Genomic DNA, 16,488 nt, shown 5'->3' on the forward strand with positions numbered 1-16,488 from the left:
TAAGTACCCCCGACTGGCTGTATAGAAACGTGCACAGACTTTCACTTCTACAGTTCAGCACTGAGCAAACAGTGCTACAATTTACGCTTTAGAGATACACATCACTCAAAGAGATGCATGCAATCAACCCTTTGAGTCCTGCCAAATGAACATTCTTTCCTGGGATTCAGGTTTACTCAACACCGCATAACTGGTGTCAAACATATTCTAGAAACTGAAGCAAGGGGCTGCAGCTAAGAGAATTTTCCATTGTAAAAAGTGAAGAGTTATAATTCTGCACCAGAAACAAATTCTATCACCAATAGATCCCAGTGGTTCCCTCCCGCAGGGCACTCATTTCGCAAGACACTGCCTAAGTTCGCCTCTTTGTGAAACAGGTTACACTGACTTCTGTCACGTTTTTGATTTCTGTGACTGTCTTTAAATTAGCCCTTTGACAACACTAGAGAAGTTGCATTCCTTGTGTCCCTGCTGCCCACATTCCAGCCAGTGAAAGAGCACCTTACATCCATACACAAGGGCTTCATGCAATTATTGGAGGCAACAATTCGCATAACTCACCCTGAAACTGAACTGCAGTAATCCGAGTTGGTGCAGGCTCACTCATCTGTGCCAGTGCATGCAATCAGCTCCCTCAGCCAGAAAAACCTCCTCCTCTGATCAGCTGAGTCTCCTCTGCTTCCCTACAATTTTCCCTTCAAACTTTAGCACAATTCAGAATCTCAATCGATGTCGGTGTAAGATGGCCCAGCAAGCATCTAAACTGCCTCACTCGTCATGGCACAAGCAGGTCTAAGTCACGTCCACAGCAGTCAGCACTCTCCGTTCTGAGGGTTGAGAATGCCAGGTAAGGAAACAAACCCTTTGATTCTTCACCGTGGATAAAGGAGGTTGGAAAGGTTTCTCTGTGTATGTGTGTTTTACATTAACAATTCAAGTCTTGTCTACTATGGAAGCCTGTGGCGGCAGGAGACAGAGCAATTCCATCCCAAGGGATGGAAAGTGAGATAGGGATAGACTAGTTTTTACCATGGCCATCTCCAGCAAGAGAGCAGCGTTGGCATTCCTCATAGTTCTTAGGTAAAAACTAAAGCAGGCAAAAATAAAAAAATAGAGGGGGAGGGGCACAAACCAAGGTCACCTTGAAACTGCCATTGTGTAAATGCTTTATAGTACAATCTAATTACATGATCAAATAGACTCAAATACAAAAGCTAAACATTTCTCTACAACAGATGTGCAGCATTGTGGAGCACCGTCTACTACTCTGTGTAGTAAAGTGCAAGTCACTTATATGAAAGTTTACACGGTAAACACTCCATCATACATTCTAACACAGGAGGAATATGGAAAATTAGTTTTGTAATTAACTGTTTTATCTGCTAATTGCACTTAAGGCTATGCTGCTGGTTGAAAAGGGTGTATACAAAAGAGTGCTCACAATAAGGAGAACTTAAAACTTATTGTACAAGAAACCTACATCAATAAAGATACAAGAATGGAAAAAAATTACTAGAAGTATGTAAATCAGGAAAATGTTGTACTATATTTGCTAAACAGCGAGATCATGCAATTAAGACTAGCATGATGCACAGGCACAAAGGGGAAGAGCGACAGTTGCAGATGCGAACTTAATGTGGGCATTTCCTGATGTGATCACTTAGCTTTTTCCTGGATTTTATTATTTTGATTACAATGCCTTTCAGTAGAAAATTTAAAGTTCAAAAGACCAAGAGCACAATCCCTAGCAGAAGCCTTCCATGCCATGTTGATGTGTACTGAAATATTAAAGAGTTTTTAATATTAGGGCAGACCTTGGCGTCTGTATTTAATGGAAAGGGCAGAGCATCAAGGTGATGTGTTCACAGTGACTAGTGTTGCTATGAAGGGGGCAGCTGTCTTTCATACTAGTTGGAGCTTTTACCTGAGTGTGGCCATAACTGAGCCTTGAGGTGTCAAATGCATGGGTCCTATGGCCAGATCTGTGCCGTCACCCCAACTGTGGCCTTCTGAACAACCATAAATGGGATTGAGCGCTTTTTTCTTTTTAAATAGCCATTGCTATTTAGGTATCCTAAAGGACCTGGAGGCTGCAAGTGCCCTCAATAAAGGGGAATGTTACAGAGAAAGCGAGCTCTTCAACTGTTTCCCTCTTCCTACCAGGAACACACTGTTTTGCGTGGATTCAGTTTTAGTCACCATTGAAATACCACTCTCAGCAGTAACAGTACACAACCGTTTAGGAAGTGAAGGATACCATACCCAATTAGTCAGTGAGGGAATTTAGAAGACAAGAGAGTGGACAAGTTATCCAAGTCAGAACTTGACTGCATGTCTGTTGAACACCCTACGTCTTCAGAAGTGCCATGACATTGTAATGGCCAGACATGACTGGGAGTGCAGTTTTAAAACATATTCATAATAAGGCTCCTCTAATAGCATAGTGCCCCAGTACCAGACCGGGATGTTTTAATACTTAATGAGTAGAAGGAGAAATGGTTTCAGTAGGTGGTGCTCTAACACTACTTTCTGCAGCACCTCTGTGTTCCTTGGAGGTCTCCCCTACAGGTACCCAACCGCCCAGTGCGATGTTGGTACAAGGTGGTAAAGGCTGCCAACAATATTGCCTGGCGTGTTAAACATCTGCTGAAGTCTGGTAGCACCTAGATTTGCTTGGTTTGACTGGCTTGTTTGCAAGACAGAGAGACTTCCAAGATGCTCAATTTTGGCCTAGCTATTCCCACTAAAGGTGAGTTTTACCACTGATTTCAATGAGAACAGAGTTAGGGCAATGCTGTAAGCTTCTGAGAACGCTCCCTTCACTTCCAGCACCCTGTAAAATATTAAAAGTTAGTACTGAGCTTATGATAAGCGCATGCAAACCAGAATAAAATTTAATATTTATTAGAATTTCTTCTGGTAACAGCACTCAACATCTTAACAAACCAAGTTGTGAAGTTTTAAAAAATCTAGGATTACAAAAAAAGTTAAAATAAGTTGTTCCTTGTATTTAATGGCAACAAAGGGAATTTTCTGTTTAAAAAAAACTGCCATATAAAGAGTAGTATTTTAAGAAATAGTGTGATTACCATGATATGTTATTTGCAGAATGGATACACAGTATATGAATGCCAATCTGAACGGAACAGAAGTGCAGAAAGTACCACACTCTTTGAAGCTCTGGACAGGTGGTTCGAAGTAAGGGGGAGACTTCCTAGTGAAATAACTTAAGATACCACACAATGGACAAAACACAAGGTAGAGTACAGAGACATTACATGACACCCTCATTACAGCACCCCCTCAAGTCTGGTTATACAGTAAATATGAAACTTAGTAAAGTGCATCTTTTAAAGACTTGTCTAGTGAAATAGCATTTTCAGATATAAAACACTTAACACAAGACGTGCAAGAACAGTTAAAATCATAGTGTACGTTTTTAAAAACTACTTTTTAAACTTTTGATTCACTAAAGAATAAAGGTGTCAGCTACAGTAGTGTTCACATTATTCTTCAACCAGATGCATCCTCATGTGCTTTTGTTACTTGGCAAATCTTTAGATATGGAGCAGGGCAAAATAAATGCAGTCGAAGCAAATGCTGCTTCTCTCAATGTAATACAATTCCGCCACGGCAGCACAGCCACATGCAGCACAACCATGGTTAGATTTTGGGAAGCTTTGGTGCACTAACGACGGGATTAGTTTCCTGCAAGTACCTCCGCCCCGCACTCTTGTAATCGTAGGTGCAGGTGTGAGTCTCTGCATAGCGATGAGTTGCACAGAAGTTGTTTCCACATCTGAAGAATGAAGAACATGAAACGTTAGGACTCACCTTCCAAGAGCCTGTTTCTCTGTGACACTCAGAAGATGCCCTTTGCCTTGCCCTTCCTTCCTTTTTGGAGTTACTGCTCCCCCCAACCCCTGTTACTGGGTCACCACTGCAGCTCTCTTCCATGGGGAGACAAGGAAAAGACTGCTTTGGGTATGAGCGGGCAGAAAGGTACCCAGCATTGCTCTGGCACTTAACTCCAATCATTCCAGCTTTATAGAACCATCCCAGAATGTGCGCAGGTGAAATGCAGGAATTCGATCATCTTATCAAATGCCTTCAGCTAACACAGGGCTTCACTGTGTTCTTCTCTGAAGACTGGACACAGGCTCAGCCCAACAGTGCTAGTTTCTGCTTTGACACAGTGCCCCTTTCTTTCAGTGAACCCAGATCACTAGACAGGTACTCCATGAGCCGGGGGCAGGGAAATCAACCGACCATTATTTACCTCTTAAAATCCAGCCACAAATATTACTCCATCCCAGGCTGGGATGAACATGGAGGCACAACTACAATTCTGCTACACGAGACGAACTTTGCCTCTCCCCGGATAGCAGCAGCAGATACAAGTTAAGAGAAGGGAATGGTTTTGCCTTAGAATTTGACAGCTTCACTAGCTAAAATTCCTAGCATGACAAAAGGAAAAAGGGCACACTGCAGTCTGCTGCTTGGGAAAAAGGACTAAGGGTCTGTCTCCATGGCAGTTAGCTTGGGTTGGAACGTGAGCATTACCTTCACTTGACTCCCGGCCACACACACAAATCTCTAGTTTGAGTAAAGTCAGCATGCTGTAACTAGCCCATCAGGGGTGGGTGGGTTGAAGCTCAAGTGATGCTGATGCTTGAGCTAGCAATGCAGTGAGGAAGCAACAACATGAATTACAACTCAGCAGCAGCCAGTCAAATCACTCTGTGCAGCTCAGGTATATATAGTTGAGGCATGATCCCTCTCACTCAAATTAGTCTAGCTCAAGTGCAGTAATTTGAGTGTGCTAACTCAAGCTAACTATTGCAAGAAAGACACACCCTGACATAAGCTCTCCCCAGCCACAGCTTGTGGCCCTTTGCCAAGGCAGTGGGAGTGTAACAGACTGTCAAAACGAATGTCAAGTCATAAGTACTTATTTCAGGAGGTTTCTGAGTTTGCGTCTGATAGTAATGTGTTCAGCTTTAAGACCTGATTAGGCTATATGCCTACTCTATTTAGTTTTCTGGGTTCTTTGTCCAATGTTCCTGTAGAATTTTATACTGATTTTTAGGTCAATTCCCAAGGTCTATAACTGGAAGTTCTCTTGTACAATTACATTCCTTACCTGGTTGTCATTCTGTTCTAACAGAGGAACATCTGGATCTTTTTAGGGTCTCAGGAGTGGCAGACCCTATTACATTTTCAGGCTCAAGCAGACCACTTAATCTAATTCCACAGGAATCTCAAGATATTCCCTCAATACAGAAATGTGTAACTTCTAAAATCTTTACAAAACCAACAGGCTTTAGAGAATCAGTCAGGAGGCAGTGCCTCATCCTTCCGACAGTCCCCAGTGCCAGCAGCTGCAACGGAGACTGTCTGCCTCATTGACAAAAGTTAAGTGAAAAATCCACACCCCTGAGGGATCTAGCTTTGCTGACCCAATCCCCACTGTAGGCACAGCTATGCTGACAGAAACATGTTTCCATGGACCTCACTATTGTTGTGCAGGGAGCTGGTGTTCCTACACGGATGGAAAAAACCCTTTTGTCAGGGCAGGCTGCAGCTACACTATGGGATTATGCTGGCATACCTATGGCACTCCAGCTATGCTGGCATAGTCTCTGTGGTGTAGACATACCCTTACTTTAGCCCAATCTGGTTCAGGTGTTTCCTAAGGTTTCTCTTAAGATAACTCAACGCTACTCAGGAACTAAAATCTAAAGAACAGATTCTCCTGGACCCATTTTTGATATTTTGGCTAACAGAACTTCTTAAAGGGAAGACAGAATGGAGGTGGGGAAGCCAAAAATTGAGATGCTATCATTGTATTAGGGCAGAGGTTCTCAAACTGTGGTCCGCGAGTTTGATTCAGGTAATCCAGATAGTTCCCTCTAAAGTGCGCACCTGGGCGGCCACACACAACAAAATGAAGGCCACCCACCTAATTAGCGGAGCTGTGCAGGCGCGGCTCCCCTAATTAGGTGCCTGGACCCTGGAGAAGATGCACATGTAAGGTGAGGTGGTGGCCTTGTGGGGAATAGTGTGTAGGTGGGAGGGGGCAGTGGGGTGAGAAGAGAGCATGGGGGAAATTTGGGACGCGCAGGGCTGTGGCGACCAGAGAATGAGGCGACTTTCCCCAGCTCCCGGGCTGTGGCTGCCAGGGAGAGATGGCCCGGCTTCCCAGCCTCAGCTCTGTGGCGGGGGAGAGACCCCCCTCCTTCCCAGCCCCAGCTCGGGGGCTGCCACAGCGGGGAAGAGCGGGCACATCCATCACATTAGAAAGGTAAGACTACTGACATTAAAATACGAGTTGTGTGCTTCTATTTGTAGAACAAAAAAAAATTATTATTAAGGGTTTTTTTTTAAAATATATAGCGCTTTTATCCAAAGCGCTTTACAATAGTTAGCTATTGGTACAAACAACATTTGGAAAGATCATTAAGTGGTCTGCTGAGACCCTCAGCAATTTTCAAATAGTCTGCAAAAAAAAAAAGTTTAACTACCGAAAACAGTGGTTCTCAAAGTTAAAATTCTTTTAGAAGACCTAATACAGGACAACTCTAATACGGGGGGGATCACACCTTGGGAAAATGACTCAAGATCTATATGCCAGTATTTCTCCCTCGACACACAGTGAAGGTTTATTTGGATTTACTGTCAATTTCTTAAATTCTCTGGATGCTTTAACTGTTTAATATGAAACCTGATTTGAGAGAGCACAACTGAATGCAAGATACGTGGATGAAAAGTAGTAAAATTTTATCTGAAGACAAACATCCATATCTTTACTGACATGGCTAAGGCCACCCAGGCTCATTTGCCTTCCAATCTTTCTTACTTGGAATGGAAACAACGCAGAGAAACCCAGTCAAATAATGGCTCATAGATAAGGTAGCTTATTTTTATGATTTGGATTACACCAATGCTCTTTTGGCACGTCCTGATTTTTACATTATGAGGAAGTTGCCTCAGAAACTAACATCGTTAGTTCTAGTACTGACTTTTTGACATTTTCTTCTGCTAATTGCCCCCTTTCTTTTTTTGTGAAATGCACCATTATCACCTTGACCATATCGATTTGCTTTGATTTAGCACGTGGGGTTAATGATAAAATTTATTTGCTTTGAGAGGGAATAGTTTAACACATTTTTCTTTTTTCCTCAGTATGTTTAGATCACACAAAACAAACAAAGATTCCCATCAACCATTTTAAACTTTAGTGGTTTATCTTTCCCCACCTTTAGATTGTCTGACTTTATGAAAGGTAATTAAAAACAGGATAAATCGAAGAGTGTTCAGCAGCGACTGCCGTTTTACACAAAATAGACCACATTTAAAACCAGTACGTTGCTGAATACAAAGTAATAAAGAGGTGTTGCTAGCTAGTCGTTTTGGCTTACCCCAGGGTCGAATGTAACCCTAGAAGTCAATCAGACACACAAGTTGGGGAGGTAATATCTTTTATTGGACCAACTTCTGATGGTGAGAGAATGAAGCTTTCGAGCTTACACAGAGGTCTTCTTGAGCTCTTCAAGCGAACGGAAGAAGAGTTCTGTGTAAGCTCAAAAGCTTGTTCCTGTCACCAACGGGATAAACACCAATAAAAGATATCACCTCCCCAACTTGTCTCTGGAAATCCTGGGACTGACACAGTTACAACACCACTGCATACAACTTTGAAGTCAATGGCAGATTTACACAGAAGTACCAACCAAAGCAGCGTATTCTCCAAGTTGCTACAAATGTATGTTCTTAAGTTTCTCTCACTGATGATGGAATCTTAGACGAGTTCTTCCCACACTAGTTTGTATTCTCCCCACCATCATGCTCTCTTGGCTACACCTAGCGACCCAAAGTCTCCTGTGAGCCCAGACCTGTTGACTGCAAGGGCACAGGATGGATACCCCCGAGAACAGAGAATACATTCTCTATTTGAACCTCATTTCTCACAGTTGAGGAAAAGTTAAAGTCATGAACAATTCTCTCAACTTGTTCTGAACACTAGTTGCCTTGTGGTTTACCAACCTTTAGAATTACTGTACCTTCCAGAACACACCCACCCACACCTACACCCCCCACCCTTTTTGTCTGATCACAGCCATACATTTTAACCATTTGTTATATACTCAGCCTACCTGCATTCATAGCTGGTTGCCAATCCAGTTTTCTTGCCACAGAGAAAGCAGTGCTTTGTAGTTTTCTTTTTTGTTTGCATTGAACCATTCACAGGTGGGAGATGGGTTGCTTCACCTGCTTTCAAAGGTAAAACACGTAATGAACATATTGTATAGTTACATTTGCTGTTAAACACTTGTATTTCAGGAGATGATATTCAACTACTCCCACAGCCAGAGAACATATTTTGCCCTTACATAGCACCTTTCAAAGGGGGCTCCCAGTCTATTTTACAAGCATCAGTTAAGCCTCACAGCATCTTAGGAAAGTGGAAGTAGGCTGTGGGTCCTGACATACAAGAGAGGTTATGCGACTGGTCTAAAGTTTACCTTAATGAAGGGCAGAACCAAGCAGTGCAGCTCCAAGCCTGTCTCCCTGCTGCACTGTGTGTGTTTTTATTTTGTGATTGGAACAGAATGCCTTGACCACTGGTGACTTTCCAGTGGAATCAGTGGACTGTTAGGATGTACCCAGTATAGAGCATATGCAGCAGCAAGCAAACTCAGAGATGTTTGCCCTTTAAATATCACAGTATAACAGGTATCTGGCTATGTTAAGTTAACATTTTAAAGTTTTTCATGCATATTGCAAGTTAACAGGAAAAAGAAGACATGAAACAACAAGACACTCATTTTCCCCTTCACCAGAGATTTCAACACTTTAGTCAGTCACCTTGTCCATGCACACCTACTGTATGATGCTATGTGGCAAGTGATGGTTAGCAATCAGGAGAGGAAAATACCAACCTATACAGAGGATTATAAATGCATTTCTACTGCACTGATCACCATAGTATTTGGATGCTCACAGCACAAGCCATCAGTACACAAGTACTTTATGTACGGCACATCTTAGTTTCCAATAGCCAGTCCTGTACAGATGTAACTGGCAGCAGACCAAATTCAGCCCTAAGCTAAACTGACAGCTCCCAGTGCGTGACTGGGAGTTGTACCTGCTTACACAAGGGCTGAGTTTGTCCCACTGAAGCTATGGCTGCTTGGCATGGAAGACTTATTTCTAGATCTAGCTAGTTCACACCATCAGTTTCATCCTCTAAAACTGTGCTCAATTTACTGGAGCCATTTTGGGGAGCCGGTTTTGTCCCCAGACACTTACCAGGGGGTTTCAGTTAGCCCAGTTTGGGAATGGTGTTGAGAACAGTATATATAGGATTAAGGGTTTATACAACAGGGTGGGTTTAAAAGTATTTTTCCTACTGTGGACCACACAAATTCATAGATCCCAAGGCCAGAAGGGCCACTGTGATCATCTAGTCTGACCTCCTCTATAGCACAGGCCAGAGAACTGCCCCAATAACTCCCCAAAAAAGAGACTGCCTCATGGACAAATGCCCTTCCATCTGCAATCAAATAATATCTTTGCTGCTCGTACAGCAATTGCTTACGTGGAAAAATAATATTGGGTTTTAGCTCATTGTTAGCTGTCTTTAATGTGTTACGGGAGCTGGAAATAAGAGAAGCCAACACCATGTGACTAGCCAGCCCTCCACAGACCACTAGTGATTTGCAGAGTACAGTTTGGGAACTGCTGTTTTCAATACTGTCTTGCTCTTTCCAAGGCGATTCACCTGGCTGACAAATTTACTGTAACATCAGCCACTGAAGAGTGAAGTTTTCAGCACACTGCAGGAGACCATTAGCAATTCGTTTCCTAGGAAATCTCCCAAGGCTCTGCCCAGTGCAACACCAGCCTCTCTTCTTCTCAGATGTCTGGAACTGTTTGCAAGACATGCTGTTTGTTGGCATAACAGTGGTTTTCAACCTTTTTTCATTTGCAGACCCCTACAAAATTTCGAATGGAGGTGCGGACCCCTTTGGAAATCTGAGTGTGTCTGCAAACCCGCAGGGGTCCACGGACCACAGGCTGAAAACCACTGGCATATCGTGCACCAGGCTAGACCCTCTGCTGGTGTAAATTGGCATAGCTCTATTTAAGACCGTGTTGCTAGTTTATACCTCCTGAGAATCTGGTTCACCATGCTTTGCCACAGATGCTTGAAAAATAAATGCCTGGTAATAAATTTGACCCTGCCAGTCTCTGTTAAGACTGCTTAGATCTGATCTTCCAAGTGCATTCAATTGCATTTCATCTGATTATTCAAATGCTGCCACTTTGAACCACTCAAAATGCTTCAAAGCAGATGAAGGAGAACACTGTGTAAGAGCCTATTAAATATACCCAAGCAGTTTGCAAACAAGATTGTTTGCAGAGTTAAAAAGACAAACATACCAGAAGTCAAGCTACTTGGCAACCAATAATAGCTGGAGATTACAATACAATATACATATCTCATATGATGGATGTTCCAAGAGTAACAGAGTCAGCTAATGTTCTTACAAAGTTATATGACCTACATGTACAAAGTCTACCATATACCCCTCCTCCAACTAAAGAAAACCTGATAGATTTTATTTGTAAGGCCCTTCCAGTCAAATACATTGTTCCGCACAGATAACAGCACCAAGAGTGGAGCAACAAAAAAGAACAAACAAGTTTTGACAATGCAAGCGCTATGGCAAGCATGTATGTACAGCCATGTAGTAAGTCCAGAAGGAGGAGAAACCTTAATATCCCACTTACCCTTATCGGCTGTACACGATCGCAGAGGAGAAGGAAAGAAAATAGTACCAAGTCCTACAAAACACTCACTCCCAACTCACTTTTTGGAGTGGACTACATAAGCAATAGCTTCCTTGACCCTGGTGAGTACCACTATAGCGCACACGTACTCCCTTTAGACTGGAGATTGGTGCTAAGGACACAGACTGACATTAATGTAGCTTTGGATTAACCAACAATGATACCAGCAGTGGAAAGAAGACAGAGTCCACTGCCTCTGCCCATTGGTCTTCTGCAGTTGTCACCGTGAAAGTAATAGGATTCCCTTGTGAGGAACAAGATCTAGTTGATTCATCACAAATATATTTTAGATCTTATTGCTCATCACTTTTTCCAAAGTCATGCTAGGTGGAGGAAAAGACCATAGGACAACTGTGAAGGGTGTGAAGCAAAGAAGGAAAAAAGAGTCAATCATGCTCAACTGATTTCTTAACTCCTAAGTAAAAGGAGTCACTGCTATTGGGAGTGAGTTCCTTGGATTTGCCTGCAGGTTTAGGGATTGCCTGCAGGCTCTGAAAGTTAGAAAAACTAGAGATATTCTATCCAACCCCAAAGCAACAGTCCTAACTACCTAAGAGGTCTTGCCTGCACTAGAAAGCTATGCAAGGCTTGAAGCCAGTCGAGGCCTTCCCAGGCACCTGCTAGTGAGAAAGGTTTAAGAGTTTTAAAAAGATGAAAAAACCCTTGAGTTTACTGAGCCAACACAAAAATAACTATTAAAGTTAATCTGAAGACAAAATGAACACATTGATACTTTCCTTGAATAAGGAATTAAATATAAGCAAGAAGCTTATCTCCAGGACTGTGAGAAAGAATGGTATTCATCATTACAGGGTTTACTCTGCAACACACTCCCTGAGATGCATAACTGACTCTTTAAGGAAAAAGGTTCACAGAGACAAAAGATCTGGTGAGGTCTTATCAGGCCACGTGCTGGAGCAATCATTGCTTAAAGCAACAGTAGCTAGTAGCAGTATCCTTCTACCTCTGTCCCTAACAAATAGCTAGACTTGTTTCATATGGCAGAGCTACTTCCATACACTGAACTAGGCTAGGTGCATACTGTTCTTGTTCTCTAACAATGGAACTACAAAAATTGTTCAGAGAAACATCTGCTTACATACAACTGAGTTTTAATCACACACCAATGACCGTTTAACAGTCAGATTATCAAAACATACTAATATTCAAAATGGAACCAAAAATAAGTATGTTATTCATGAGAACTTGTCCAGAGATAAATACTCCCCTTAAAGGATATCTAATGTTGTTGGATATCCAAATATAAAACACTTGCAAGTTACAATGATATTCTGAATACTAAGATCTTACCACAATACCTACAATTGTACATGCATGTACAAGACAGTATACCTATGTAAAAGGTCTGAAGCATTTACAAGTACAGTGCATTAAAATCTGTCCTGCTCACTTGAAATTCTTAAGAGTATATAACTCTAAATGAAGTGTGCATCAACTAAGCTATTAATGTTAAAACTATCTTTAGGCAAACACATTATATAAATTATTGGCAGTGTTAAGTAGAAAGCAGGCTACAACTGAAATACAAAATACTGCAATAAACAAATCTTAATGAACAATGGTAAGAGTTTTGTAAAAACAAAAAAAAAGTGGGATGAAACAAAGCAAACAGGCAATTTTTTTAAGACCAGGTCTACACTACAAACTTACATTGGTTTAACCATGTCGCTCGGGGTGTGAAAGAGCCATACCCCCGAGCAACGTAGTTATACCAACCTAACCCCCGGTGTAGTCAGCATTATACTTCTCCCGTCAACATGGCTACCACCTCTTGGGAAGGTGGACGAATTATGTCAACGGGAGAAGCTCTCCTGTCAGCCTAGTAGCGTCTTCACTGAAGTGCTTTAGTGGCACCGCTGCAGCATTTTAACTGTAGACCTGCCCTAAGAAAAGGGTGTATTGGCAAGGAAAACATGGCAGCTAGGCATTAGGAAGCGTACAGGAACAAGATGGCAGCAACAGGTAAGAGCTTATTTTATTAAATTAGAATATAGATCAAGATTTGAGCTTGGATCCCCAAAGTCGGGCACCTAAATCCACATCTAGGCATTAAACATGTGACTTGATTTTTAGTAGATATTGCACATTCACAACTCCCCACTAACACAAGTAGTGTGCTCTAATAATAAACCAAACTCAGGACCTTACCTGTAACCCTCAACTCCCACCCTGCCCTCACCTGCTCCATGTTTCCTATTGCAAGGTCTTTCAGGACCCAGTCCTGCACATGTAAGAGTAACTTCACTATGTGAAAAGAAAAGGAGTACTCGTGGCACCTTAGAGACTAACAAATTTAGAGCATAGCTTTCGTGAGCTACAGTGGATGCAACCGATGAAGTGAGCTGTAGCTCACGAAAGCTTATGCTCTAATAAATTTGTTAGTCTCTAAGGTGCCACAAGTACTCCTTTTCATTTTACAGATACAGACTAACACGGCTGCTACTCTGAAACTCTTCACTATGTGAGTAGTCCCACTGACTTTAATAGGTAAATAATTGTTTGCAGGATCATCCCCTTTACATTATAAACCTCAGTGCAGAGAACGTGTGTATTTTTGTGAATGATGAAGAACACTCTTGGGCTCTCAGTGAACAAAAATAATGCAGCTAAAACACAGCTACACCACCACGTCCACGCTCTTATATAGCGCTGATGGAAAGTGCTTTAAAAAGAAGGGCAGTATCATTACCCCCATTTTACTGATGGGGAAACTGAGGCACGGAGAGGGAAGTGGCTTGCCCAAGGTCATCCAACAGGGCAGTGACAGAGCCAGCAATACTCTCCTGGGTCCCAAATTCTACCCAAGGTCAGAATGAGATCCATGTATGAAAGCACAACTCAAAACATTCAGGTTTAATCCATTCTGTAAAAATCCAGTACAGAGAAAGTGTTTCAAAGCTTTATGCCCTACCCAAAGGTATAATTCTTGCTCTGTGTTTAAGTCTCTTCCCAGTTATCAAACAGTCAACTTCAGCTCTTTAAACAAATTCACATTACTTACCTACTCTTTTCCCTGAAGCTGCAACATTTCCATTCATTCCAAGCCCATGGGCAGACTAAAAACAAGCATATTTTAAGTGGAATTACTGACAGATGGTAGACAAATAAAAGATTAAGCAATTTCATATCAGCTTGTCTGAAGCTCATGTTGTATCAGTCAATATACGTATGAAGAGAGCTATGAGAAGTATTTTGTATATGAAGTTCAAGTTAACTGGAACAAACCTTGTTTAAAAATGACTGATTTTAATGGTCTTTCCATACTTTATATAGCATATTAGAAATGTGGTACAGCATATTAAGGGTCTGTGGTTAGGCACGTACAGTGGCAGTTATAAGGTAGCCTTTAAAATGGCTCACAATTAATGAATAGCTGGAGGAGCTAAATGACATTTCTACACACACAGTATTTAGCCAACAGAGTTACAAGTAGTAAAGGAGTTTACATTCTGAACCAAAAGTACTTTAACATTACTGTACATCTGTGGGGAAATTGCCTCTAGAAACCCATTAGCTAAACATACAATCAAGGTGCCAAAGAAATCTAAAAAACCGTCTGTTTGAACTATTGATGGCGTGAGATGAGATTTATAGTTCCCCAGCTTGAAAAACAGGCATTTTTTGGCAGTCTTTACTAGAGACTACTGTACAGGAAAACCCCAATTGTTCAGGCAATACTGGTACTTACTAGGAAGTATTCAGCAGCTTCATCTGGGGGAGAGGCTTTCCTAAAGCTTTCTTCCTGAAAACGCTGGAGGTTCGTAGGTAGTGCAATACCAGAAGTCCGAAACCTGCCTGTCCCGCAGGAATTCTGTAAACTTTCCCTGCTTGTGCTTCGGGCCAGCGAAGCTAGAAATTCTAAGTTATTTACAGAACCCACAGGTTCTTTGGATGCCTTGTTTGCCACCTCTGTGATGTCCCTAGCCTCTATTTTAGAAATGATATCAGGTCTTTTGCCAGGCGAGTCTACCTTCACACCACGAAATCTTGTAGTCCTTGGAAAAGAGGAGTCTGCCAAATTACGGACCTCCAAAGATCGGAGCAGATTTGGGGAGGCAGCAGGTCTCAAGTTACTGACCTCAAAGCATTTGGGTTGTGTCTGTGGTTTCAGAGAACTGTGATGTGCCATTTGGGCTGAATATCGAAGAGGTGACAAGAGTGTGTTCTTCGGAGGACTTAGTTCACGAGTGTTGAGAAGCCCAGCCTCCATTGTTGTAGCGCTCAAGATGTTTGTAATGGGTTTGCTATGCTGTTCTACAGCCTTAGATTCCTCACCCCCCTCAGACAGTCCAAGCTCAGGGTTTAGCTTCCCTATTCCATATAACTCACTATACTGTTCAGCAGTGTTTGCTTCTGCTAACAAAGCAAAAGCATCTGTTTCAGGTAGAAGCTTGTCTTCTGTTGCACACAGTTCTACGTTTGTTAGATGTGGATTCAAGACAGGATCGTTCTCATTTGTGGATGTCACATTTTCTAAAGCTTTTTTGGAATTTGTAGGTAGCGATGGGACAGGGGGAAGGAAGTTATTTGTAGAAAGTTTTGCATTTTCTAGTTCGACACGAGATATTTTCGGTGGTAGTCGAATGCTATTAACTGACTGAGACCGGGAGGTGCTCTCCCAATTGTCATCTTCCTTAAGAAAGTCACTAGTAATGGATGGCATTGTTCTACCAGCAGTGGCCAAAGTAGCCAAAGCTGAAAGTGCATTCTGGGAAGACTCCGAGGGATACGAATTCCCAGGAGGAGGTAGGCAGGACTGTCCAATGTGGGGGAGTACTCTTAAAAACCGGTGACGAGCAGCTGCTGCTGAACTGCTAGACGGTCGAGGAGTCATAGGTGGACGAGGTTTCACCTTGACAGTCTTCTTAGGCTATTTCAAAGGAAAAAAGACATTAATTGTGTTACAGTAGCATCTAGAGAATCCAACTTAGACTAGGTCCCCATTGTACTAGGGGCTGTATGTACACATAGCAAGAGATTGATCCTGCACAGAAGATAAAGGAAGTACTCTCATTCCTGTTTTACAGACAGGAGACTGATGCACAGAGACTAAAGTGACTTACCTAAGTTCTACTGCAGAGGTGGGAACTGAACCCAGCCTAGTGCCTCAGTCTCTTGTTCATACTCTTGCTAATTAAAAAGGCATGAATACTTTCCAGCAGCTAATTATCTCGCTTACTGATTAAGAAAAGTGGGTGAGGTAATATCTTTTATTGGATCAACTTTTCTGTTGGTGGAAGGACAAGTTTTCAAGCTACACATGTGTAGCTCAAAAGCTTGTCCAATCCACCAACGGAAGCTGGTCCAATAAAAGATATTACCTCACCCACCTTGTGTGTCGCATATCCTGGGACTGACACCACTTGCTTATTGACTGTACTTATAAACACTATAGCATTACTACAAAACAGCAAACTTAAGTATTAAATAGCCTTATGTCAGTGAAGCACTGAAAGGTGATACAATCCATGATACAGCACTGAATTCTTTGAACGCGGAGGCAGTGGGTCCAGATTAAACTATTATTTGCATAAAAGACATGCCCTTTATGTCTACATTATCCAAGAGCACAACCAGAATGTATTTAATCAGCACTCTAGAAAGACCTGC

The 16,488-nt window shown here is 42.1% G+C and overlaps 1 protein-coding gene across 4 annotated transcripts in view; it reads right to left on the reverse strand.

Annotated features, from left to right (window-relative positions):
* Positions 1-1,149: 1,149 nt before the first annotated feature.
* ZFAND4 (zinc finger AN1-type containing 4) overlaps positions 1,150-16,488 on the reverse strand; it is a 42,065-nt gene continuing 26,726 nt past the window's right edge. For 2 of the 4 annotated variants that reach the window (XM_048855986.2, XM_048855989.2), the window contains exons 7-10: positions 14,567-15,748; positions 13,880-13,934; positions 8,157-8,274; positions 1,150-3,799 (exon numbers count right to left, since the gene is read on the reverse strand). In XM_048855986.2, coding sequence (XP_048711943.1) covers positions 3,664-3,799; positions 8,157-8,274; positions 13,880-13,934; positions 14,567-15,748 — 1,491 coding nt within the window. In that variant the 3' untranslated portion in view covers positions 1,150-3,663. The other 2 variants (XM_048855987.2, XM_075130726.1) reach the window with 2 other exon arrangements.

The sequence above is a fragment of the Caretta caretta genome, chromosome 7, assembly GCF_965140235.1.
Source record: "Caretta caretta isolate rCarCar2 chromosome 7, rCarCar1.hap1, whole genome shotgun sequence".
NCBI classification, from domain to species: domain Eukaryota; kingdom Metazoa; phylum Chordata; order Testudines; family Cheloniidae; genus Caretta; species Caretta caretta.